The following is a 26,925-nucleotide window of genomic DNA, read 5'->3' as shown; positions in this document are numbered from 1 at the left end:
GGAAGGAAGGAAGGAAGGAAGGAAGGAAGGAAGGAAGGAAGGAAGGAGCTATTAGAGTAGCAGTTAGGACATTGCAGACAAAGGAAATAAGAAGAAGAAAAGGGTCTCAACTCTAAAACAGGAGGCAAAAAGGACATGTGAAGATGGCTGATCAAGAAGCTGAGTAAGTTCACAAAACCTTTATTACACTATGAAATATGAAGCAAGCCATGTGCCAAGAATAAGGTGAGAAGAACCTGACAATATGATTAAGGATGGTGGTGTACTTAGTTCAGCCACCATAAAATGTGCAAAAGAACTCAGACCAGGTTCCATTTATGCTGCTATTTCCAAGTCATAAAAAATATTTACACAATCCCTTGTGGAAATGTATAAGTTTTCAAGGCATAATTTTAAGGTTATCAGTTTAGTAAAAAGGCAATAGTACATAAATCACTTATAATTATAAAATCATTTTGAGTATCTCTGTTTAGAAAAAAAGCAACATGCATAAGTCATATAAAGGCACTATTTAAAAATGTCTATATTTTCACCTATTCTTTTGTTATAAATATTAACTATACCTACTATATAGAAAAAAATACATTAAATATATAAAATAACCTTCCAGTCTTAAATATACCAACACTTAAACAGAACACAGTACAAAAAGAAACACAGGTTTCTTTTTCTTTTTTTTTTTTTTTTTTTTTTGAGACAGTCTCACTCTGTTACCCAGGCCGGAGTGCAATGGCATGATCTCAGCTCACTGCAACCTCCGCCTCCTGGGTTCAAGCAATTTTCCTGCCTCAGCCTCTGAGTAGCTGGGATTACAGGCACCCGCCACAACACCAGGCTAATTTTTGTATTTTTAGTAGAGACGGGGTTTCACCATGTTGGCCATGCTGTTCTCAAACTCCTGATCTCAGGTGACCCACCCACCTCGGCCTCCCAAAGTGCTGGGATTACAGGTGTGCGCCACTGCGCCCAGCCTACAATACATGTTTCTATTGTAGAAATACCAACTAGCTTATATGCTCCTGGTAAATAAGGGAGTAATATCAGAATAATGCAGAAGTTAAGTTGGTTCATATGGGATTTTTTTTTTTTCCTAATCAAGGGAAGCCACAATATCAAGAATACAATTATAAGCTTAGGCAGAAAGGAAAAGGCTCTCAGCCCAGCTACTACACAGCTGAGAGGCTTTGTAGTTATATTTCAAGAGAAATAAAACTGCATATCTGCATCCCAGGCAAGGAGTACCTCCCAGCTTTCCAGGGCTCTTGGCTTTTTCTTGTGTCCACCTTACTCTCAGCCCACTGGCTCAGAGCTCTACTTCCATCTGCCATGGCTCCATGCCTCTATATCAGCATTTCCAGCCTATTGCTTTTGTATATTTTTTAATTGCCCCGTAACAGTCTCCAATCCACTCACCTCCCTTCCTGCGCTTTCCAGTGAATTATCAATTATTGACTTTGTTAGCACCTTAGATATAAAGTTGCACAAAGTTTTCCTTTTCTGCTCCAAATCTATTTTTGCCCATAAGCCAGGTTATTTTTAGCATGCAATCTTACATAAAGCAAGGTATTTTAACAATGCATATATATTCATTATAGCCAGAACACCTGCAGGTTATACATCTAAATATTAATAGAACTCAGTGGCTTACCTTTGGAAGCTTGATAGGGGGCTCTTTGGATTCCTCTTCTTCATCACTATCTGATTCTCCACTCTGCACAGAGTTCTTAGATGCAGCTGCCAACGATATTTCCTTTTTCTGCCATTCCAGAACGCAATGGCGTACATTACAGTAAATATTGAAAGCAGAAGGATTGCTATGTAGTTTGATATCTGGTATGATTACTGTATTCTCCAAGTTTTCAGACTGAAATACAAAACAGAGTACTTCCATTTCACACTCTTTTCTATCATCAAGTCCCATTTTAAATAAAAGTAAAGATTAGACAGGCTAACTGACTTGCAGAAGACACCTTATGTGACACAGCAGAGACAGTCTGAATCTATGGACCCAAGTTCTAGTCCCCTTTTCTATACCTATTTGAGTAATGCAGCAATAACCAACCAATCTGACAAGCGCTTGAAAGGGATGGGTAAAAAACTTAGAAATATTCTCTTATCGTCACGACAGGAATAGACTCAACAAAGCTTAACTGCTAGAGTTCTGGATCAAAGAAGTTCATTTGATGCCTTCCTAAGAGACACCAGATATACTGTAGAGTCTCAGTGACCTACTACAAATATTAGATTGCATTTTGAATACTTTTATAAGTAGATACAGAAGTTTACACAGAAATGAGGGTATGCCCCCAAAAAACTTAATTTTCATCAACTGATTTCATCCTCATTCAAATAACAGTAATGCCAAGTAAACTGTAGATGCTTCCCTAAGCTCTCTCTCATCTATCAGTATTGATAAAGGCTAAAAATCATGTGCTTGGTAATTTGTTAAGACTAAACAGTTTCTCTTTTATGCCCAATATTTTATTCATCAGACAGCAACTACAATTTCAAGATCAACATTTACATTATAAATATAAAAAGTTGTTTTAAGATATTTTAGAAATTCAAGTTCCAATAATTAAAGTATGTCTAGGAAGTATCTAAGACAACAAAATGATACCACAAGTACCAAAGAAACTTGGTCCCAAAAATTCGACTCTTCTTCCATAAAGAATTGGAAAAAAACAAACAAAATACCCTTGTTAAATAAGAAATATATCAAAGTTAAACTGGCATGGCATATAACTTATGAGTATATGCATAAGAGATATTACAAATATCTCTTATCCAAATATCCAGAGCTATTACAAATATTAGCTATTCAAATTCAACAATATATAAAAAAGTAATATATTATGACCAACTGAGTTTTAATCCAGGGACAATGTTGGTGCAACACTGGAAAAGCAATCACTGTCATAACAGAGAAAAAATATGTTATACTGCAAATAAACACAGAAAAATCCTCCGACAAAAAATCCAGTATTGATTCATGACAGAAAAAAAAATGTGTAAGTTAGGAATAGAAGGAAATTTTCTCAACTTGATAAACGGTACCTACAAAATAACCACAGCTAAAGTGGTAACAGACTGAATGCGTTCCCTCTAAGACTGTGATCCAGGCAAATAGGTCTACTCTCAGCAACTGATCAACATTGTACTGGATATCCTATCTAGTACAAGGAAAATATCCTATCCAGCCAACGGAAAAAGGGAAGAAGAAGTATTTTCTAAAACAGAAATGTTTTTACTTGTAAAAAAAAAACATATAGAGAATCTTAAGGAATCTGCAAAAAAGCTACCAGAAATAGTATGCAGATTTAACAAAATCAGGATATAAGATTACTATATAAAAAGAGTAGTATATCCACATACTAGGAATGAACAATTGAAAAAATGTAATTTCAAAAATAAAAGCATTGAAGTCACAGTCTGGGAGAAAATATCTGCAAACCACATATCCAACAAAGGATGAGTATTCAGAATATATAAAGAATTCTCAAAAGTCAACAGTAAAAACAAATAAGGAATCCAATTAGAAAATGGGCAAAGGACAGGAATAAACACATCAATATAGAAGATATACAAAGGGCAAATAAGTACATGAAAAGAATTTCAACATCATTAGCTACCAGGAAATGCAAATTAAAATGAGATACCATACGCACCTATCAGAATGGCTAAAATAAATAGTGACAATACCAAATGCTGGTGGGGATGAGGAGAAACTTATACATTGTTGATGGTCATGTAAAATGGTACAGCCACCCCGGAAGAAAGTACAGCAATTTCCTACAAAACTAAGTATGTGCTTACCATATAATCTAGCAATTATGCTCTTGGACATTTACACCAGAGAAATAAAAACTTATGTTCACACAAAAACCAGTACCTGAATGTTCGTAACAGCTTTCTTTTAAAATAGTCAAAAGCTAGAAACAACCGATATATCCTTTAATGGGTAAATGGTTAAACAGACTATGGTACATCCCATGAAATGCTTACTCAGCAAGGAACAAACAATATACAACAATGTGTGTGAATCTCAAAGACATTTTGCCAAGTGGGGGAAAAAGCGCCAATCGTTAAATGACTACATACTACACAATTTCACTGGATAAGATTCTTAAAATGGTAAAATTATAAATGCTGAACAGATCAGTGGTTGCCAGAAGCTAAGGAGAGGGTGAGGAAGGAAGACACTGGAACTGCTGTACATACAGACTGTGGTAAGAGTCACATGGACCTACACAGGTGATAAAATTACACAGACTTAGGTGCACACGAACACATACACACTGCATTCATATTGAAATCATCTCAAAGCAAAATAAATTTTCAAAAATAATTGCATTTACAATAACATCAAAAATATAAAATAATTGTAAATAAAAGTAATAAAATATGTGTAAGCCCTACACACTGAAAACAAAAAAGTGTTGCTGAGTGAAATTTAAAGACTTAAATAAATGGAGATATATACCATGTTCATGGATTGGAAAATTCAACATCATTAAAATGGCAATTCTTCCCCCAAACGCAAGCCACAGAACAGGAGAAATGTATTTGGAATGCAGACATCTGACAAAAGACTTGTATTTAGAATATATGAGAAACTCTGGCAATTCAGTAATAAGAAGACAATTACAAAAATAAGGAGGCAAGATCTGAACAGACATTTCACATCAAAAAAATAAGAATGGCAAAAGGTGCATGAAAAGATTTCACATTATTAGTCATTAGAGAAAAGCAAGCTAAAATTAAAATGGGAAACCCCTACTCAGTAGACTGACTAAAATTTAAAAAGCTAATACCACGTGTTTGCAAAGATGTGAGGCAACTAGATTGGTCATATACTACTGGTGGGACTACAGATTGGAACAACCACTTTGGAAAAGAGTTTTCTGGTTTCTTAAAAAGCTAAACATACATTTACCGTGCCAATGCTGAGGAAATAGTTAACGCCACAGGCATGATGGCTTACTCCTTGTATTTCCCCAAGGAAACCATGATTGACCCTTGGCCAACCTTCGGGAATGTGGATGCTTAGAATTTTCTTTGTGGTAGTGATTAATCATTTTGTTATGAACACATGGAGCAATGGACCATGCCTCCTGGCCTGTCAGACTGCTCTGCATGTACAAACATCAAGCTTTACGATGTGTACCTGAGTTTCACTTATTGTGTCTGACTAACAAGATATGTCTATGTGACCAAACCCACAAAAAGTCTTGAATTTTAAAATTCACCTGAGCAAAAACAATACACACATTTCTCTGTAGTTCACTGCCAGAGAGAAAACATGTCTGTGTGCTCAGTCAACAAAGAACTAGGAAGCCTATGCCATAACTCCCTATACATCACAAACACATACCTTTTCCTGCTGCTTGCTCTGCATCCTTTGTTGTAATAAATCTTAGCCATGAGTATAAACTGCTTATGAGATTTATGAGTACTTCCAGCAAATCAAAGGAAAAACCACTTAACCATTCCACTACCTAGTACGCACCCAAGAAAAATGAACACACACACACGTGCATATATATTATATATATATATAAAATCAGCAAAAAATGGAATGAACTACTGATATACAACAACATAAACACAAATTATGCTGAGGGAAAGACACCAGATTTTTAAAAAAAAAAAGAGTACTCACAATATGATCACATTTATACGAAGTTCTAGAAAATGAAAACTAATCTACAGTGACAGAAAATATATCTGTGGTTGTCTAGAGCCAGGGTTATAGGGAGGGACAGAATCAGAAGAGGATAAGAAAACCGGTCAGGCGCGGTGGCTCACGTCTGTAACCCCAACACTTTGGGAGGCCAACACGGGTGGATCACCTGAGGTCAGGAGTTTGAGACCAGCCTGGCCAACATGGTGAAATCTTGTCTCTACTAAAAATACAAAAATTAGCTGGACATGGTGGCTGATGCCTATAATCCCAGCTACTCAGGAGGCTGAGGCGGGGAAACTGCTTGAACCCAGGAGGTAGAAGCTGCAGTGAGCTAAGATCACACACCACTGCACTCCAGCCTGGGCAACAGAGTGAGACTCCGTCTCAAAAAATAAAAAGAAAACCCCTGGAGATGATGGAAGTGTTTCTGAACTTTGACTGCAGTAGTGCTTCTATGCATGAATGTTAACTTCCAAAACTCACTGAACTGCAAACTTCAAATCTCTATGTCAGGCTCAGCTACTGGGAAGCCTGATCTAAGACAGACACATTTGGGATCGGGAAGTTGAGGAAGTTTTCTGACTAATGAATTTGATTTCTCCTGTAAGAAAGTGAAGTCATATGCTGGAGGGTAGAATTTATCAGAGGTTTGAGGAGCATGGCAAAGGTCTGAAATAATCACAGAAGAAAAGAGAACTATTTGACCAGAAAAAATAGTAAGATAGTCTGGCTATGGTATACTTGAGATTGATGATCATGAATGTGTATTGTTATCAATTAACTCTTGTATAACTCTCTTTGGCAGCACATGAAACTCACCTTAAGGGAGGGACAAAATAACTGGATTCATACAAGATTGAGTTTTGTCAGATTAATGCAAAAATATACAAGTGAGATATGGTAGGTAAATAATAGCCTCCAAAAACATTTACACCCTAATTCCCCAAAACCCATGTGAATGTTACCTTACACGGCAAAAGGGATGCTGTATATGTGATTAAACTAAGCATTTTGAAATGCACAGATTATCTGGATGGGCCAATGTAATCACAAGGGTCCTTACAAGTGAAAGAGGAAGGCTGGACAGCGAGAGGAGGAGATAAAACAACAGAAAACTATCAGTGATGCTGCATGAGAAAACTCAACCAACCACCACTGGCTTTGAAGATGGAAGAGGGCCACAACCCAAGACATTTGAGCAGCCTCTATTATAGAAACTGGAAAGGCAAAAAAACAGATTCCCTCCTAGAGCCTCCAGAAGGAATACGGCCTTGCTGACACCTTGATTTTAGCTCAGTGAGATCCATTTTGGACTTCAGATTTCCAACTGTAAGATAACTAGTGTTATTTTAAACCACCAAGTTTGTGTAATTTGTTACAGATTAAGTAAGAGTTTTCCTAAAAAGACTGTGGTATCTAATCTGGGTAAGATGGAAATTAAATAAAGGAGATGACTGATGGATGGGATGAGGAGAAATAGAGGGGTTGATAGCCATAAAGGATATAAAGTAGATATAACGGCTATGTATATATAATACATAAAGTAGATAAAATGCCAGCTAAATGGCATTTTGAAAATAACTCTCAAAAAGAGAGCAGATGAAAAATAATCTGGAAAAAGTAATACAGGTCAAGGAGACTAACAACACCATTTTACTACTTTATATTCTTTCCACGAGCAAAAAATCTCTCTTACTCATCTTTGTATCCCAAACATCCAGTATAATGCCTGCACATACTCAGCATGCAATTAATGTTTGAGGAATAAATTAATGAACTTATTTATATCATTGTTATCTCAAACTACTCTTAAAAAGAAGATATATAAATACCGAGGGCAAGAGGAAAAAAACTGAACTGCTAAGGGCACAAAGCTAGTTGGAGGCCGAATCGAAAGGGACAAAAGACTTCAACTTCTCCTCATCTCTTCCTGGATATCATATGCCACCACCTCAGGAAATCACCAAATGAAACCTTAAAAAAACTTAAAAGATACTCAAAATTCCCATACTCTGATTTGCACATAGCACCAAAAAGCTGAAAAGGGACAGAGGTTGGAAATCTGAATGACTGTATTTGTTAGAGGTTTTCTGTATATTGAGAATGCGTTCCACTTCCCTCCTCTATCCCAGAAGCAGAAGTAATGAGAAGGGATACAGTGAACAGACATTATTTTTCTGCTGCCCGGCAACACTTTCCTTAGGGTAACTATTCCTCCCTCATTCCATGTGGCCTGTTCACCAGGGTGCTCAACCCTGCCCATCTCCGGGTTAAAAATATAACTCAGTCTAACCAAAGTATCCCATGTCTCCGTAGTCAAAGCAAATGATGCAGGTAAACCGAAAAGCCTACCCAAGACTTTCTGCTATGACTAGTAGAACAGATTGCCTCTTGCTCAGAGCAAATGGAGTTGGAGCTGCTGGCAGCCTCAGTCCTCAGTCACAGGTAATAAGTCCACACACAGAGGAAGGCAGAAGCAAGAGCTGAAAATACGGGTTCGATGATTTTATTTATTTATTTTGAGACGGAGTCTTACTCTGTCGCCAGGCTGGAGTGCAGTGGTGTGATCTCAGCTCACTGCAACCTCCTCCTCCCAGTTTCAAGCGATTCTCCTGCCTCGGCCTCCTGGGTAGATGGGACTACAGGCACGTGCCACCACACCCATCAAATTTTTGTATTTTTCGTAGAGACAGGGTTTCACCATGTTGGCCAGGATGGTCTCGACCTCATGATCTGCCAGCCTCGGCTTCCCAAAGTGCTGGGATTACAGGCATGAGACACTGTGGCTAGCCGATGATATTATTTCATCCCTGGATCCAGCTGTGTCTCAAGATAGAGCCACCAAATAAATGCCATCCCCCAACCTTTCGTTTTATTTTAGGTTTGCTACTTTGAGGTAGATTTCTCTCAGTTACAACAGCAAGAACACTAACTTAAAAGTGTAGGAAACAATTGCCTCTACAGTTGATACACAGACCCAGCAAATCTATTGTTTCTTTAACTCCAAGTGAAGCTGTTCAGGAATCACAGTTATGACTCTCCTCTTCCTTCTGTCTAGATGTTCAACAGAAAAGAGACTGTTACATAAAGTGCTCTGGTCACTGAAAATGTTTAGTATAAAAAAGATGGATTTTATAGAGATCTCTGCATTATGTGAAAATAGATTCTTGGTTTCTAAGCTCTCACCTAATTCAAATATTCCATATTGCCTTTTCTTTTGTACAGCTACCAACAGTCAAAAGAGGCTCAGAACAATATGGACACACCAAGTTTCCCTAATTTCTGTCAAGAAAGGCATATGACAAACCCAAACCCAAGTCCTGGTTTACAAGTTAATTTTACTTAAGTTTCTAGTACCTGTAGTCAGATTGAAAAAAGAGAACAGAAGTGGATATATTCTCCCAAAGGATTGATCAAAGATAATAAGAATAAATAATAAATAATTTTCAACATCCAGATATTAACTTCCAGGCTACTGGTCAAGAAACCCCCCAAAAATAGGCTGGGCACAGTGGCTCATGCCAGCAATCCCAGTACTTTGAGAGGCTGAGGTGAGAGAATTGCTTGAGCCCATGAGTTCGAGACAAGCCTGGCCAATACCGTGAGACCCTGTCTCTACAAAAAATTTAACAATTAGCTAGGTGTGGTGACATTTACTTGTAGTCCCAGCTACTTAGGAGGCTGAGACGGAAGGATCACTTGAGCCCAGGAAACTACGGCAGCCTGGGTGACGGAATAAGACCTTGTTTCAAAAAAAAAGGGCAAGAAAGAAAAGAAACACCCAAAAGAAAGATGAAACTAAAAGAGGAACCAAATCATAAAGGGCTTTTACAAAATTACTTCAGCACATACAAACAAAATGGTTTGTTAATTATACTTATATTTTTAAATCTTGGCATTTTTATTCAAATCACCATATGAAACAGTACTACTATTCCTTATAAATTACCAACAGCTTTACCTTGCTTCTTGTCTTCACTTTTGACTTGCTCTTCTGTTTTCTTTTCAATTTCTTCTTATTTAATATTTTCTTATTCCTAAAAATTAAAAGAAAAATGGGAAAAAACATATGAATGTTCATATTAGGACATACAAAGCTATCAAAAATGCGTATTTCCAAAATAGACATTTGGATCTTTTTCTTGCAAACTTTCTTTATGTGAAACAATATACTTTACATACACATATAAGATACTAACATATAAAGTAGCTATTGAGAAGATAACATGGGATGGCTAAGCAATATATATTAAATAATAATAAAAATTTGAATTCTGCAAAAACATATATAAACTTAAAACATTAAAAAGGCATTAAATGAAGTATTTTATACTTTATCCATAGTGGGGATGTTTACAAATATCAGTAATGTTTCCAAGAAAAAAATGTGCTCTTTTTGGTAGTGAGGGTTACAGTGCGAAGGGACTTAAAAGCCACTTTTTGCTAAACTACTATAGGAAAATTCCCAACTCATATACTTTATGTATCCAGCAACCAGTCTGGATACATTCATTATCTCATAGCCCTAAGACAAAATTATTCTTTAAGCAAAAGGAAGCCTCTGAATAACTCTGAAAAACAGAAAAAAATATGTGATAAAGAATAAGAATTATGGTGCAAGAAACAAGAAGCAAGGAAAACATTTTATTTTCATTTCACTTAATATGTTTTATGTTCACCATGCTGAGATACTAGGTAGTAAAAACACAAAATGAAAAAGACAGTTCTTGTCCTCAAGGAGCTCAGAGACTTGAATGGAAAGCACAGTTTAGTGATCTAACAAGAGGATGCTACTGCTGTAATAAAGATAAAAGGGGTAAAGGAGGAGGGGGAGGGAAAAAAGAGGGAATGAGGTGAGAGCAAAGGGGAGGAGGTTGTTCCAGATGCTGAAGAGGTCAAGTCCTTAATATTTGGTAACTAATTTAGTGAGAGCAGTGACAAAATAGAAAAGTTTTAAGCCTAGGTCACCTGGAGGTAGACAATGTCATTCATAAAAATCGAGAAGTCAGAAGGAAGAGTTAGTCTGCTGGAAAAAAAGTAATGGGTTTGATTTTGAAGATATTTAACTTCAAAATACCAAAATGTCAACAAGGGGATAAGAGTAACAGGCAGATGAAAATGTTATCCTTGACATTTCCTTCAGTTTCACTCTTAAAATCAAAATAATCACAAAATCTGGCCAATTTTATCTCATCAACAGTTCTTGAATCTGTCCACACCATCTTTACTGCTGCAATGCTAATAAGCTAGGTTACCATCACCTCTTACCTGAACCACTGCAAGAGCTTAACTCATTTCTGCACATCCATACCCTTCAATCCATTCTTCACATAGGAACCTAACTGAACTTTTAAAGACACAAACCTGAGTGGATAATTCCCCAGCTTAAAAATCAGTATCTTCTCAATTCTCTGAAGATAAAGTCCAAAAGCACCAACATCGTTTAAAAGATCCTCTTCCAATAACTGACCTCCACCCATTTATCCTGCCTCATTTTGCATTCTTTTCCACCTGATTCATCATACTCCAGCAAGAAGGATATTCTTTCAGTTGTCTGAACCTGTTAAGCTTCATACAACTTTCACAAAGGTTTTCCTTCTTCTTGAAATTCTCTACCACATCTTCTCCTGCTAATCACTACTTATCTTCGAGGTCTCAGCATAAGTGTCACTTAAGACTAACTTCCCACACTAGATGAGTTTCCCTAATATACACTCTCAGTTCATCGTATACTTATGTTTCATTGTATAGTCAATAACTGTAATTATATATGGAACTGTTTAATGTATTGCTTCCTCGCCAAGCTATAAGCTCCAACAGTGCAGAGGCTCTATCTTTCTTGTTCACTACTCTAGCCTGTGTCCAGAAAAGTTCCTGGGATAGAGTACTCAACAAGTATTTTAAGAGAAAGAGAAAGTATAAGAGAAAGAGTGAGGAAGAGGATAAATGAGGAAGTTGAGAGCTACAGCTACATGCCTTACTCAGAGATTAAAATAAGGTATCTACATCTATGGTATGGATACATGAGTGCATTTAAAGCGTATCTAGCCAGAAAGGCCCACTAAGGAGTTATCCATGGGATTATTTTGCACAGACTTTAGTACAAAGGAGGTCATGGAAACTATGTATGTGGATGAGATTTTCACAAGATAGTATGCCATAAAAGGAAAGAGCAAGATTAACAGTGCCAAATGCTAAACATAAATGCATATACCTGCTTATAGAATCTACTCAACTACTAGCATTGTGAGGGCATGCCGAATGTCTATTTCAACTGTGTACTTTCAGCACCTGCATCAATGTGAAACACCATGGATGGTCAATAAATATCACATGAACAAATAAATAAAACACAATAAGTATTCTTCATACTATTTAGGAAACCAACTTTCCTTTATATGAAAGATTACCTGAGTGAGATCAGGTATTTGAGCAACAGGAATACATAACTACTAAGAGGTTAGCCCCTTCTATATAACTTATAAAAGCATCAAAATTTATCCCAAACCAATTTTCAGAGAAGTAGAATATATAAATCCAAATTCAGATAGATTTCCTAAAGACTAGTTATAACTGACTTAAATTTTCTCAATTAGAGACCAATTTTTGTGTCTGTTTTATCTAATGGAACTTCTTTAAAGTTCAAATGACTTTACGTACATTTCTAAAATACTTCTTCCTATGCATGATGGCATTTAATTGGTTGTAACAATTCTAATGAATCTGAACCCATCAATTCTTAAGTATAGACCATCCAAGAATTAGCTATTCCCAAATTAATTATAAATTACTTTTACTATGTGTTTTCTTTTTTTGTTGCTGCTGATTTGGTTTGTAGAGGTAGAGGTAGAGGTAGAGGTAGAAGCAGAGGTAGAGGTTTTCTAAAAGAGCCAGTAATAAGTTGAAAATTATACAAACAAAATTTGTATTCAACAGTGGAAAATTTAAAAATGCCATTTGCTAGTAATATAACACACCATTATATCTCTATATTTGAGAACTAAGTTTAAACCTTTCACAATATCTGAGGACAGAAATATAAAAGAGAAACTCTAAAAACCAGTCTTACACATTTACAATTTACCTTGAAATTTCTGATGATTTAGGGCTTGATATTCTAAATCAATCGAAGCTTAATGAAGAATGTCTGGAATTGGTCCTGTAAGACTTTTACTCCTCTCACAAAAATAACTTCATATCCATGAGATTTGAAAGAATTGTGGTTGACAATAAAAGGGAAAGGCTATTAACATGCCTTAAATATTTATTTTAAAATATTTACTTTAAAAAATTCCAAAAAGATTTTCTTAAGAGCTACGCTGTTTAAGAAAAACCAAATACTTCTGCAATATAAGAACAAACGAATTTTGCAAATTTTTCACTGATATAGATCAACAGTTTCTCTATCAGCTTATTACTGAGTATACTTTATACCAAAAATAGAGTCATAATTTTAAAACCTCTTTCACTCAAATCTGCTTCTTCATTTGTAAAATAAAGAGATGAAGAAGACTGAGGTTTCTTCTAAATCCTGTAAAATGCTAAGATTTTAATAAATCCAAATTTACACAACTTCTGGAATAAAATGGTTTCAATCTTTTGCTTAATTTCCCTTAGTAATAAGAAATAAAAAATTCCTGAGGCTGTGATCTAAAGCAGGAATAGGGAATTTTTTTTCTGCAAAGGGCCAGATAGCAAATATTTTACACTTTGTGAGTCACAAGATCTCTGCTGCAACTACTCAATGGTTACAGCATGAAAGCAGCCATTGGCAGCACATAAAGAGAGGAGTGTGCATATATTACAATAAAACTTCCGAATTTCACAAAATGCTCACAAAACATTCTCTTCCTTTTTTATTTTCATTTCAACCTTTTAAAAATGTAAAAATGATTTTTAGCTCACAGGCTACATAAAAACAAGAATTGGGCCTCATTGGTTTGTGGGTCATTGTTTGCTCACCCCAGATCTTGGGCATATTTTGATAAACATGCCCATATCAGAAAGGAAAAAAACGCTTTATAGCTATGAGTATGCAGCACAGATAAAACTATTCAAAACATCACCATGCTTATAAAAATAAGCACTCCTAAAATTATCTACGTTTTCTTTTTATAAAGATAAACTTCGGACTTCCACTTCCCTAAAGTAAGTGATTAGATAGGAGGCAGGCCAATGCGTCTGCTTCAAAGGCTAGACTAACCAACACAAGAAAGCTGTGGAAGCAATGAGGACTAAAAGAACGAAAAATCCAGAGGTGGAAGAGCACTTTCAAGGCAGCTGAGACCACTGGCTTGTTCTTCCATGTGGGTAATTGCAGAGTTTGGGCATGAGTAAGGACTGAGTTTGGCTTAAGCAGAGGAACTCTAATAAAGGAAACAGGGGACTAGTAGTGCTTTAGATGTCCACGTGGGGTGAAATGACAGACTAGAATCCAGAAAAGCTCCAGATACATAAACAGCTTTCCCAGTGGTATATCTCCTCAGAAATGGAACACTGAAGGATGATAGAGAGGCTGGGTCAAGGCTGGGCGTGGTGGCTCACGCTTGTAATCCCAACACTTTGGGAGACTGAGGCAGGCAGATTACTTGAGGTCAGGAGTTCAAGACCAGCCTGGCCAACATGGTGAAACCCCGTCTCTACTAAAAATGCAAAAAAATTAGCTGGTTGTGGTGGTACACGCCTGTAATCTCAGCAACTCGGGAGGCTGAGGCAGGAGAATCGCTTGAACCTGGAAGGCAGAGGTTGTGGTGAGCCAAGAGCCGAGATTGTGCCACTGCACTCCAGCCTGGGCTAAAGAGCAAGAGTCCATCTCAAAAAGAGAGAGAGAGAGAGAGAGGCTGAGTAAAAAGGGAAGAGAAAACTTCTGTAAGAAGACAGATTCCTAGTAGACGGAGGGAGAGGGAGCGGTCTCTGTAATTCCTCACTGGATTGAGATAATCAAACTCCTCATTCTGTCTGTCTGACACAGCAAAGAGCAAACTTCTCTGGGAGAAAACACATCATCTGAAAGAAAATCATGTTCATTCATACACAGTGTTACTCTAGTTTGGGGACACTAAGTAAACACATTAAGAGACATCAAAAGAAACAAAACATGTGGCAGACACATAATCAAGAGAAAACCAGAAAATTAGACTCACAGAAAACCCAGATATTAACATTAGGAAGCAAGTACCTGAGAAGCAAAGTTTAACAAAGTGTGTAAAATAATGGAATTGGCAATTTTCAACATAATTTATAAAAAAAAGAACCAAGCGTACATTCTGAAACTGAAAAACAAACATGTGAAATTAAGAACTTCTCATATGATTTTAAGAGCAGAGTAAGTTACAGGAAAACAGGTTTCACAGACTTGCAAACAGGCCAAAAATAAATAAATAAATAAATTCAATCACAGAAACAAAAATGGGATAAACAAAACAGAGAATGAGACATGTGGGACAAAGTCCAATGGTCTCATATTCATATAATTGGAATCCCAGAAAGAGAGAAAAAAGAATGGAACAAAAGCAATATATGACAAGATAATTACTGACAATTTCCCAAAAGTAAAGAAAGAAATCAACCGAGAGATTCAAGAAACTCAGGGAACTTGAAGCAGGAAAATGCAAAGAAAAGCATACCTAGGCACAGTATGGTCATAGTGCTAAAAGCAAAGCATAAAGAGAAAACCTTTACAGCAGCCAGAGAAGAGATACACTTAAAGGAACAATAAAATTGATAGTTTCCATTCTTTGTGTTGAAAAGTGCTGGGGGGGTGGGAGGGGAGATGGTGGACTGGAGGGATGGGGGTTAGAGGTTGGGGGAAGCAACCTGGAATCATATAACCTTTAAGAATGTATCTTTTAAGAACGAAGACAAAAATAAAGATGTTTTTAAATCCATGAAAGCTGACATAATTCACATAAAGGATTCTAAAAGTATCCTTTAAGAATGAAGACAAAAAATAAAGATGTTTTTAGATCCATGAAAGTTGACATAATTCACTGTCAAGAGACCAATATTACAAGAAATACTGAAGGAAAGTCTTCCTTTAATAGCTGTAATATCATAATTTTAAACGAAAGGATACATGCTAGAAGGATAGAAAACGATGTATCACAAGCACACCCACCAGTGTCCCAAAAAAAGTTGGTGTGGCTATTTTAATATTTGACAAAGTAATTTGTAAGGCAACAGTATTATAAGAAATGGGAAGAACATTTCTAAATGGCAAAAGGGTCAAATCATTAGGAAATCATAACAATCCTAAATTTGAATGCATGCAGTAACACAGCTTCAAAATATATAAAGCAAAATTGACAGAAGTAAAATGAGAAAATACAAATCCACAATTGAAAGAGTAGATTTTAACATACCTCTCTGTAACTGACAGAACAAGTAGAGACCAAAACAGCACTGACATAGAAAAATTTGAAAACATGATTAATCAGCTGGGTGCGGTGGCTCACGCCTGTAATCACAGCACTTTGGGAGGCCAAGGCAGGTGGATCACAAGGTCAAGTGTTCAAGACCAGCCTGACCAACATGGTGAAATCCCATCTCTACTAAAAATACAAAAATTAGCCAGGCATGGTGGCAGGCACCTGTAGTCCCAGCTACTCAGGAGGCTGAGGCAGGAGAATCGCTTGAACCCGGGAGGTGGCAGTTGCCGTGCACCAAGATCACACCACTGTCCTCCAGCCTGGGCGACAGAGCAAGACTCCGTCTCAAAACAAACCAACAAACAAACCATGATTAATCAACCTGACTTAATTGGCATACATACAGAAACATATCCAACAACAGTAGAATGCATATTCTTTTCAGTGCATATAGAACATTTACCAAAACAGATAATATGCTGGACCACAGACCAAGTCTAAACTAATTTCCAAGGACTGAATCATAAGGTAATTCTCTGGTCATTGAAAACTTAAACCAGAAATAAAAAAATAAAAAAATAAAAAAATAAAAAGAAGAAATTCCCAAATGTTTGGCAATCAAAGAAACAAGACTTCTAAATAAACTATGGGTCAAAGAACTAGTCACAATGGAAATCAGAAAGTGTTTTCCATAAAATGAAAATGTAATATAGCATAACAAAATTGGTAGAATGCTGCTAAAGCAGTACTTCCACAAAATGCATAGCTTTTTGCATACACATAAATGCATATATTGAGAAAAAACACTGAAAGTAAATTATCTAGACTTACAACTCAAGAAGCTAAAAAGAAAACCACAGGTTAAATGCAAAATATGTAGTAGAAAGGAAATAAAAATAAGAGTAGATACCAATGAAATGGAAAGCAGACATTCAATACAGATTATCAAGAGCCAAAAATTAGTTCTCTGAAAAGATTAGTATACGTAACAAAAAGACAAAAAATAAATGCTGTTGAAGATGTGGAGAAAGTAGAACCCATATAAATTAGTACAACCATTGTGGAAAATAGAATGGAGGCTCCTGAAAAAACTAAAAACAGAACTACCATATGATCCAGCAATTCCACTACTGGGTATATATACAAAGGAAAAAAATCCATATGTTGAAAAGATAGCAGAACTCCCATGTTCACTGCTACACTATTCACAATAGCCAAGATGTGGAATCAACCTATGTTTCCACGAGCAGATGAATAGATAAAGAAAATGTGATATATATACACAATGAAATACTATTTAGTGATTTAAAAAAGAGTAAAATTCTGTCATTTGCAGCAACATGGATGAGCTTGGAGGACATTATCTTAAGTTAAAGAAGCCAGACGAAGAAAGATGAATATGGCATGTTTTTACTCATATGTGGAAGCTAAAAAAGTTGATCTCATAAAAGTAGAGAGTAGAAGAGTTGTTGAAGAGTAGCCAGAGGTTGGCTAATAGATGCAAAATCAGACCTAGAAAGTAGGAGTAAGTTTGACTGTTATATAGCATCACAGGGTGACTATCATAAACAACAATGTATTATACAACTTCAAACAGCTAGAAGACAGGATTTTGAATGGTTTCATGACAAAGAAATGATAAAATGATAAATGTCTGAGGTGATAAATATGCTAATTATCCTGATTTGATCATTACACATTGTAAACATGGATCAAAATATATTATACCCCTGTATATGTAAAATTATTTGTGAATTAAATATATAACAATATTTTTAAATAAAATGAAATAAATATAAACCTAGAGCAAAAATGGTCAGGAAAAAAGTAAAAGCACAAATTATGAGAAATAAGAAAGGAGGCATCACTACAGATGCTGCCTATAAATTTGACAAATAAAATGGATAAATTCCTTGAAAAAATATAACTTCTCAACACTGAACAAGGGAAAAAATGTAATGTCTGAATAGCCTTCTACATACTAAAAAAAAAACTGGATCCCTAATCAAAACCTACCCACAAAGAAAACGCTAGACTTGGATGGCTTTGTTGGTGAATTCTTCCAAATACTTTAAAAATTCACTAGTAGTTCTTTCAAACATTATCAATCTTAGACTCTTTCAGAGTCTAAGAAGAAACATTTCCCAACTCATAAGACAAGCATAACTCTGATGTCAAAATTTGAAGAGAACATTTCAAAATACAAAAATTTCAGACCAGTATCGCCTATGAATATAGAAGCAAAAATACTTCAGAGCCAAAAAGTAGAAACAACCCAAATGCTCACCAACTAATGAATGTATAAAGTGTAGAACTTCCATATAAGAGAATGTTGTTTACCCATAAAAAAAAGAACTGAAGTACTGACTCATGCTACAACGTGGATGAACCTTGAAAACATTATGCTAAGTGAAAGAAACAACAGCAACAAAAGGTCATAAATTGTATAATTCCATTTATATGTAATGTCTAGTCAGGCAAATTCATAAGAACAGGAAGTAGTAGTTGCCAGAAACTGATAGAAAGGAGAATAGAAACTGCCTGCTAATAGCTTTGGGATTTATGGAGTGACAAAAATGTTTCGTTGTACGACTTTGAGAATATACTGGAAAGCAGTAAGTTGTATACTTTAAATGGGTGAATTTATGGCATGTGAATTATCCCTTTTATTTTTTAAAAAAGAGAGAGTCATTTACCTACAAATAATTTTGTCTAACAACATATAGAAAGAATAAATACATAATCAACATAATTCAATATAATAAGAGAACAAAAGAAACAAAACATATGATCACTTTAATAGAAACAGGAAAAGTATTTTTAAAACTCAACAACCACTAGTGATGAAACTCCTCGATGAACCAGGAACAGATTTTACTAAATCTAATAAAGATTGTCTACAAAAAACCTACTTTTAACAGTGTATTCAATTATACTGAATGTTGAAAAATTAAATATTTCCACTTAAGCATGGGGGGGAAATGCAAGGATTTGTACTACCACCACTTCTGTTAACACAATATTGAAGGTCAGTAAGTGATGCAAATGAAATAAAAGTCATAATGGTTAAAAATTAAAAGTAAAGCATTTTTTATTTGTAGATAATTATATTTATAGAAAACACAAAATAATCCACAAATAAAGAATTAACAAGTGAATTATCAAGGTCACTGGATACAAGACTTTTAAAAATTGATCTATGAAGCACCTTATATAAACTGAAACTTTTCCATAGAAGCCAGACTCATTCTGTGTAATTAATGTAATGATACTCCCATTATGTTCAAGCATCAATGAATAAATTAGGGAGGAACAGTTGTCTCATTACTAAGCAGAAAACTTTTATTTACTTAACCTAGCCTGCTAATTAGTAATAACAAAGAGATTTTTAACAGTTCAACTTGATTTAGGGGAAAGATGCAAATAGATTTCTTATACATAGCTTCAGTCTCTTGATCTTATTTGGAAGTCTTCACGTGGGAGGAGGACTATAAATAAAGCTACCTTGGCAATGGGCAGAGCAGCAGAAGAAAAAAGAAAAGAGGGTAGGGGAACGTGGAGGGGAGCATGAGTGAGGGGAGAAGTCTCTGAAAAGTTATGGCTATAGACCCAGCCTCATATATATTTGTACTCTAAGTAAACATAGCCTAGGTAGGCCAGGGAAACTCAAGCCTTGAAGCAATTGTAAAACTGTAATACTTTCTAATGATAGCAAGAATGACAATCTATTCATCCCAGGCCTCAGAGAACTACAAAAGGAATGAGAGCAAGCAAATAACTGGGCACACAGAGATACAAGGCACCCTGAGTGAGAACAGCAGAACAAGGCAACAGAAAGATACCCAAATAGACTTCAGATGGTGGGATTTTCTGAAAGACTGTAACAATAATATGTTTATCAAATTTAAAGAAATAAAAGACTACCACTAAAATATCTGCAGGGAATGGGAACAACCGAGCACATTTAAAAAAAAATCAAACTAGACATGAAAAATAACTGACACTACAGACTCCATAGGTGGGTTTAAGTGTACAGGACACAGCTGAATAGAAAATTTAAGATCTAGAAAAGAGACCAGAAAAAAACCTGGAATTCTTCACGGAAAGATAAAAAGGCTAAAAATATGTCCCTGAGACTTTTTTCAAATCTGAAACTTCTTCCTTCCCCATCCCAAAAGAGACAGCCCTTACTCTATCCAAGAATGCACTCACTCTCATACACCAGATCCCATTTCATTCACCATCCTTGAGATTTTGCTCAACAACACATCCCTCTCTTTGTTTACCCTTTATGCTCTTTTCTGTGGTTTCTAACCTTAGAGGCCTACTGTCATTCTCCCATTCAAAAGGGGAAAAAAGTTTAAATAATCCTCTATCCCTCTTCATTACTAAATTTCTTGAAGAAAAAAATGGTCCTGGCCTGGGCAACATAGCAAGACCCCATCTCTATTTAAAAAAAAAATAGCCAGGCATGGTGGCATGTGCCTGTAGTCCCAGTTACTCAGATGACTGAGGTGGGAAGATCACGTCGGTTCAGGAGTTAGAGCTGCACTGAGCTACAGTCATGCCACTGCACTCCAGCCTGGATGACAAAGTGAAAAAAAAAAAAAGCTTCACTGTGTTGAACTTTTTAACACCTTACTATCAAACTCATGCAAGTCTGCGAGACGTCTCAATACGCAAACTTTCTAGTTGCCAATTCAACTGCCCATCTTCAGTCTTTATCCTTCACATTCTCCCACATATGATAACTACCAAACAGTGCCTACTTCTTTACATCCCTGCCCCCTGTCCAACCAGCTTCTAGAACCCCTACTTTAGTGTTCCTTCTATCTCTGATGATGGTTCCTTCTCAGTCTTCTTTACTGGCTCCCTTTTCTTCCTTTTCCTGTCCCTTAAGCCTTTACTACATATATCACTTCTAATGTGAGCTATCTGTTCATGTTCTATATTTACTTCTACACCAGTTAGTTACAAATCTTGCTCAATAAGCTATAACAACCCTAAACAATAATAGCTATTGGAGTTATTGAACATCATCAGACTGCTGGTCTAGAGCCAGTTAAGTTCTCTATCAAGGTACATCTACCATGAAAATTAGAACCTTTCCCACTACTTCAAAATCCTTTCCCTACTCATCAACTCAGAGCAGAGAATCTGACCATCTACTTAACCAATAAAACAGAGACACCATTACAAATGCATTCCCTTTACTTTTCTTCTATCCACCTTGAAATGATCTCCACCCCAGGGCCTTCTTCTATTAATTATTCCCATTCTCTCTCTCTCTTTTTTACTGTCCCTGCCCTTTTCCTTCAGTCTACTAGGTCAAGATAGGTTAAGAGTACAGAATTTAGAAACAAATGACTTGAGTTCACATACAGGCTCCGTCATTTACCAGCACTGCGATCTTGGCAGTTACTTTAACCTCTCTGTGCCTCAGTTCTCTCATCCATAAAACAGAGTGAAAACAGTACCTCTCCCATTGGATGATGACACACTTAGAATTATGCCTGGTATTTAGTAAGTGCTAAACACATTGTTATTATTATTCCCATGCCAAATTCAAATGTCTACCTTGGTTTGGGTTTCCCCAGAAGCAGACCTCAATTCAAGAATTCAAGTGCAGTAGTTATTTTGAGAGGTGATCCCAGGAAAAACACCAGTAGGGAAAACAAGAGTAAAATAGAGAAAAGAAGGAAGTCAAGAAAGGACACATTATGAAGCCAGTTACCCTGATGGGGAACTAGGGCCTGATCCAGTGGAGAACTCTGGTAGACAGCAGAAAACATGGCTCACTTATCCCAATGCAAGTGAGACAAGGTATTTATCTACCAACTCCCCATCCATCACTGGTGGAAAGTTTTTCTGAAGGCATTAACTCTCTGGCATGTGTGAGTTGCCCTGCACACAGGCCAAGTGTGTTTCTTTTCAGGCAGATAGTCATAGATGTTTGCAGAAGACAGTATGCAAATAGATGCCAAAGGGATATGGCTACGACACTAAGAACATCTGCTACAGGTATCTAATCCTATTTTTCTCCTTCCTTAAGCTACTGCTTTCCTTCTTTCCCTTTAAGCACTATTAAACACTATTTCTAAATACTCCCATGTCCTGCCTCACTTTCCCACTGAAATGTGACTTCTCCCTGCCTCCTGAAAAATGAGGTATAGTGAGTGGGTGTTGGTTCATTATAATTTCTTACTGCCAACTTCAAGGACCTATCTCAGACTTCAGTTTCACTGTCCTAAAGGAAAAGAGGCAGTTTGTGAGTGATAGTATGTTCACGAGGAGACTTTGAATATACTGAACATAATGTATCTGAACAGGACTAAGAGAATCCTAGCAGTAGACTTTTCAAAATGCAGGCTAGAGCTTAAGAAAAGAGGTTTTACCTAAAAACCACACACCAGGAAATCAAAGGCATATCTGAAATCATAAGCCTGAGATAATCAAAGAAGAAAATTCAGAGAGAAGAATCCCAAGAATGGACTCTTGAGAAACTAGCTCTTCCGCTCTCTCTATCCAGATGAAAGTCATTATTATATTTGCACTTGAGATCTAGTCACCTGCTAAATATATCATCAAATCCACTTTATTCCATCTATTCCCATTCTCTTTTCTCAGCATTTATTTTCACTTGTCAGAATTACTGCAACGGCCTCTTTAAAGGTAGCCCTGCTTTGGGGATCTGCTCCTTTTCATTCATCCTCTATAATGCTACTAGAGATTATCTTTATAAACTGAAAGTTTAACTCTTCCATTACATTACTTAAAAAACCTATGATTGGCCGGGCGCAGTGGCCCACGCCTATAATCTCAGTACTTTGGGAGGTCGAGGCGGGCAAATCACGAGGTAAAAAGATGGAGACCATCCTGGTCAACATGGTGAAACCCCATCTCTACTAAAAATACAAAACTTAGCTGGGAGTGGTGGCGGGTGCCTGTAGTCCTAGCAACGCAGGAGGCTGAGGCAGAAGAATCTCTTGAACTCAGGAGGTGGAGGTTACAATGAGCCAAGATCACCCCACTGCACTCCAGCCTGACAACAGAGTGAGACTCTGTCTCAAAAAAAAAACAAAAAAACAAAAAAAGAAAACAAAAAACAAACAAAAAAAACCTTATGATTGTTCCACACTATTTTCAAATAAAGCAATACATGGAACATAATAACCTGGTCCTAACGTATCTTTCTAGTCATATCTCCCACCTCCTCATTCTCATACACCCCGCTCCCTACATTTCAGCTATTTCCAACATTTCTGTTTTGTACTTCTTTGATTTTTATCCCTGAATTCACAATGTAGCTCCAGCAACTATTACCACCTACTCAGGGGTCAGCAAAATATAGTCTACATGCCAAAAACAGCTTCCTGTCTATTTTTGTAAATAAAGTGATATCGGAACACAGCAATGCTTAACCATTTATATATATTGCCTATGGTTGCTTTCAAACTAAAGAACAGAGCTGCATAGTTGCAACAGAGACTCTATGGCCCATAAAGTCTAAGTTATTTACTATTTGGTCACATAAATATGTCATATATATGATTATAGACACATATGATATCAAACAGTATCTCATATATATATGTGTGTGTGTATATATATATATATATATATATATATGATTGGATTCCCAGAAGGAAATAAGAAATTGAGTCTGAAATAACATTTGAGGAAATAAAGACCAAAATTTGCAAGTTAAATGAAAATTAACATCACACAGATCTAAGAAACTCAATGGATACCAAGCAGGAGACACACACACACACACCATATTTAGGTACAATACAGTCAAGCTGCTAAAAATCAATAAAAAGGGAAATCTTTTTTAAAAGCCAGATAAGACAGTTCCGGTTCCAGCACATTGGCATAAACCCCAAAACGGCTTATTTTCCCTACTGTTTACAACTGCTTTGGGCAAAATTTTTAAAAAGACAGAAAAAATACCTCAGGACTCTGAAAAACAAATAAAAGCAAATTCTAGAGGGGAGTCAAAACTTGGAAAAGTGATCCACAGAAGAGTAAATTTCCCAGTTTGGTTGTTTTTCTCCTTTCGCTAACAGCTTTGCCTGAAGGCCAGGAAGAGATCACTGCATTACAGGGCCACAATCCAGAAGCGAAAAGTCCAAGTTAAAACTCTTTCTGGCCAGAGGAACTGAGAAAAGAAACTGATATGATGGAAAATGTGCAGGAAGTCCTGAAAAAGAGAAAGACACAGAAAGGGATCCCCTAAACAACAAAAAACACAACATCCTCCAGGGAATTATAATAAACCCCAGAGTTTACAAAATATAACATTAACCATGTCTAAGATACAACTCCAAATTCTCACAATGCAAAAGAAAAATGTGAACAACTTCAAGGGAAGAGACAATCAAAAGATGCCAACCCTAAGACGATGCACGTGTTTTAATTATCCAACAATGACTGGAAAGTAATCACTATATGCTACATCCAGGAAAGACAAGGACAAATGAATGGAATGGAAAGAGGTTCTCCGCAGAGAAAGAGAAGTTCTTTGTTTGTTTGGTTTTTTTTTTGTTTTTTACATTTAACCAAATGCAAATGTTAAAAGTGAAATAAACAATACATAAAAAGTTCACTGGTTGGGCTCAATAAGAAAATGGAGATGAGAGAAAAGAGTCTGTGAACCTGAATGGATATAAATAAAAATAACGTAATCTGAAAAACAGAGAAAAAAAATTGATAGGAGGAGACTGAACAGTCAGAGGCCTGTGAAACAATCTCAAAAGTTTTATCATAATTGCCGCTAGATTCTTGAAAGGTTAAGAAGAAAGACACAATGGCAGAAAACATTCTAAACTCAGTGAAAGCCAAAAATTTACCGATCTGAGAAGCGCAGTACTCTCCAAAGAGAATAAACTCAAAGAAAATGACTAGACACACATTAAATTAAACTGCTAAAAGCCAAAAACAAAGAAAAAATTTCTGAAAGCAGCTAGAAAACAATTACACACTACATAGAGGAGAATAAAGTTTACATTACAAAGATTTTTAACCAGACATCAGAGAAGTGAAAAGACAGCTAGATGGCATCATTAAGGTGCTCAAGGAAGCAAGCATCTACTCAGAATTATATATCCACCTAAAATATCCTTTAGGAATGAAAGTAAAATAAACACATTCTCAAAGAAAAACAAAGAGAATGTATCCCCAGCAGACTGATCTGCCAGAAAAGCTAAGGTCAACATTAGGCTGAAAGGAAATGCTGTATCTTCAGGAAAGAAGAAAGAGCAATAGAAACAATACATATATAGGAAAACACAAAATACTAGATTTTTCCTTTAAGTTCTAAAAAGTATACATGACTGTCAACAACAAAAACTATAACACTGGTGAGGTTTGCAAAGTATAGTATGCATGACAACTATAACATAAAGGTCTGTGGGGGAGGAGAGAATAAAAGGATCTGTATGGTTGCAATGTTTTTGTGTTTTAAGTGAATTCGTATAATAATAACCCTAAGTAGCCTGTAAAAAGTTAGGTATGCATACTGTAATCCCTAGGGCATAAAAAAAATACAGAGAGATATCGCGGAAAAGACCAACAGATCAACTAAAATGAAATACTAAAAAATAATCCAAAAGAAGGCAGAAGAGGAAGAAAGGAACAAAAAAAAGAGAAACAGAAGACAATAAAATGGCAGACCTATCACTATTGATATGGTAAATATGTCAATAATTAATCATATTAAATATTAATGATCTAAACACTCCAATTGAAAGGCAAAAATTGACAGTGGATTTCTTTTTTTAAGGGCAAGATTCTGTACTAGTTGCCTAAGAGGAGAAACTTTAAATATAAAAACATAAACATCCAAACAACACTTATCAACCAACTTTAACTGACATTTAGAGAACCTTATGTCCAAAGATGACCGAACACATTATTTTCAACCATGTGTGATACAATCACCAAGACAGAACATATCCTGGGCAATAAAACAAATCTCAATAAATGTTAAAGATCAAAATCATACAAGGTTTACATTAGAAAGTAAAAACAATAATATATGTAAGAAAACACCGTATCTGAAAGTTATAATAATTTTAAACAATAAATTGGAAAATAATTTGAACTAAATGACAAATACATAGCAATCAAAATTTGTGGGATGTAACTAAAGCACAGTCTAGATAAAAATTCATAGCTTTAAATACTTATATTGGAAGAAAAATTTAAAATCAATGGCCTAGCATTCCACCTTAAGAAATTAGAACAAACAGCAAAGTAAACTTAAAGTAGAAAGAAATAAATTACAATGATGATGGAAAAGCCAACGAAATAGAAAACAGATCAATATAGAGAAAATGAAGAAAGCCAAAAGTTGGTTCTTTGGACCACTTACAAAGAAATGAATCTAGAAACAAACCTTACACCCTCACAAAAATTCACTCAAAATGGAAAACGGACTTTATAAGTAAAATGCAAAACTATAAACCTCTTAGAAAACAACACAGGAGAAAACCTAGATGACCTTTTAGATACAACACCAAGGTACAATCCATTAAAAAAAATTAATAAGCTGAATATTAAAATTAAAAACCTCTGTTCTGCAAAAGACAATGCCAAGAGAATGAGAAGGCAAGGCACAGATTGGAAGAAAATATTTGCAAAAGACACATCTGATAAAGGACTGTTATCCAAAATACCAAGAATTTTTTTCCCCATCTCCTCAGTTATACCCTCACAGAATACCAAGAACTTTCAAAACTCTAACAATAAGAAAACAAACAACTCAATTAAAAATGGGGCAAAGACCTTAACAGACACCTCACCGAACAAGATACATAGATGGCAAATAAGCATATGAAAAGATGTCCCACATCATATGTCATCAGAGAA

At 36.0% G+C, this 26,925-nt stretch overlaps 1 protein-coding gene across 15 annotated transcripts in view; it reads right to left on the bottom strand.

Moving 5' to 3' along the window:
- MYCBP2 (MYC binding protein 2) overlaps positions 1-26,925 on the bottom strand; it is a 282,822-nt gene that overhangs the window by 242,930 nt on the left and 12,967 nt on the right. For all 15 annotated transcript variants that reach the window (XM_023186011.3, XM_026446684.2, XM_026446688.2 and 12 more), the window contains exons 2-3: positions 9,648-9,723; positions 1,649-1,864 (exon numbers count right to left, since the gene is read on the bottom strand). In XM_023186011.3, coding sequence (XP_023041779.2) covers positions 1,649-1,864; positions 9,648-9,723 — 292 coding nt within the window. The remainder of the gene's footprint in view (positions 1-1,648; positions 1,865-9,647; positions 9,724-26,925) is intronic.

Source organism: Piliocolobus tephrosceles, chromosome X (assembly GCF_002776525.5).
Source record: "Piliocolobus tephrosceles isolate RC106 chromosome X, ASM277652v3, whole genome shotgun sequence".
NCBI classification, from domain to species: Eukaryota; Metazoa; Chordata; class Mammalia; order Primates; family Cercopithecidae; genus Piliocolobus; species Piliocolobus tephrosceles.
Note: the sequence above shows the minus strand (reverse complement) of the source record. Positions and strands in the feature narration are given on the sequence as shown.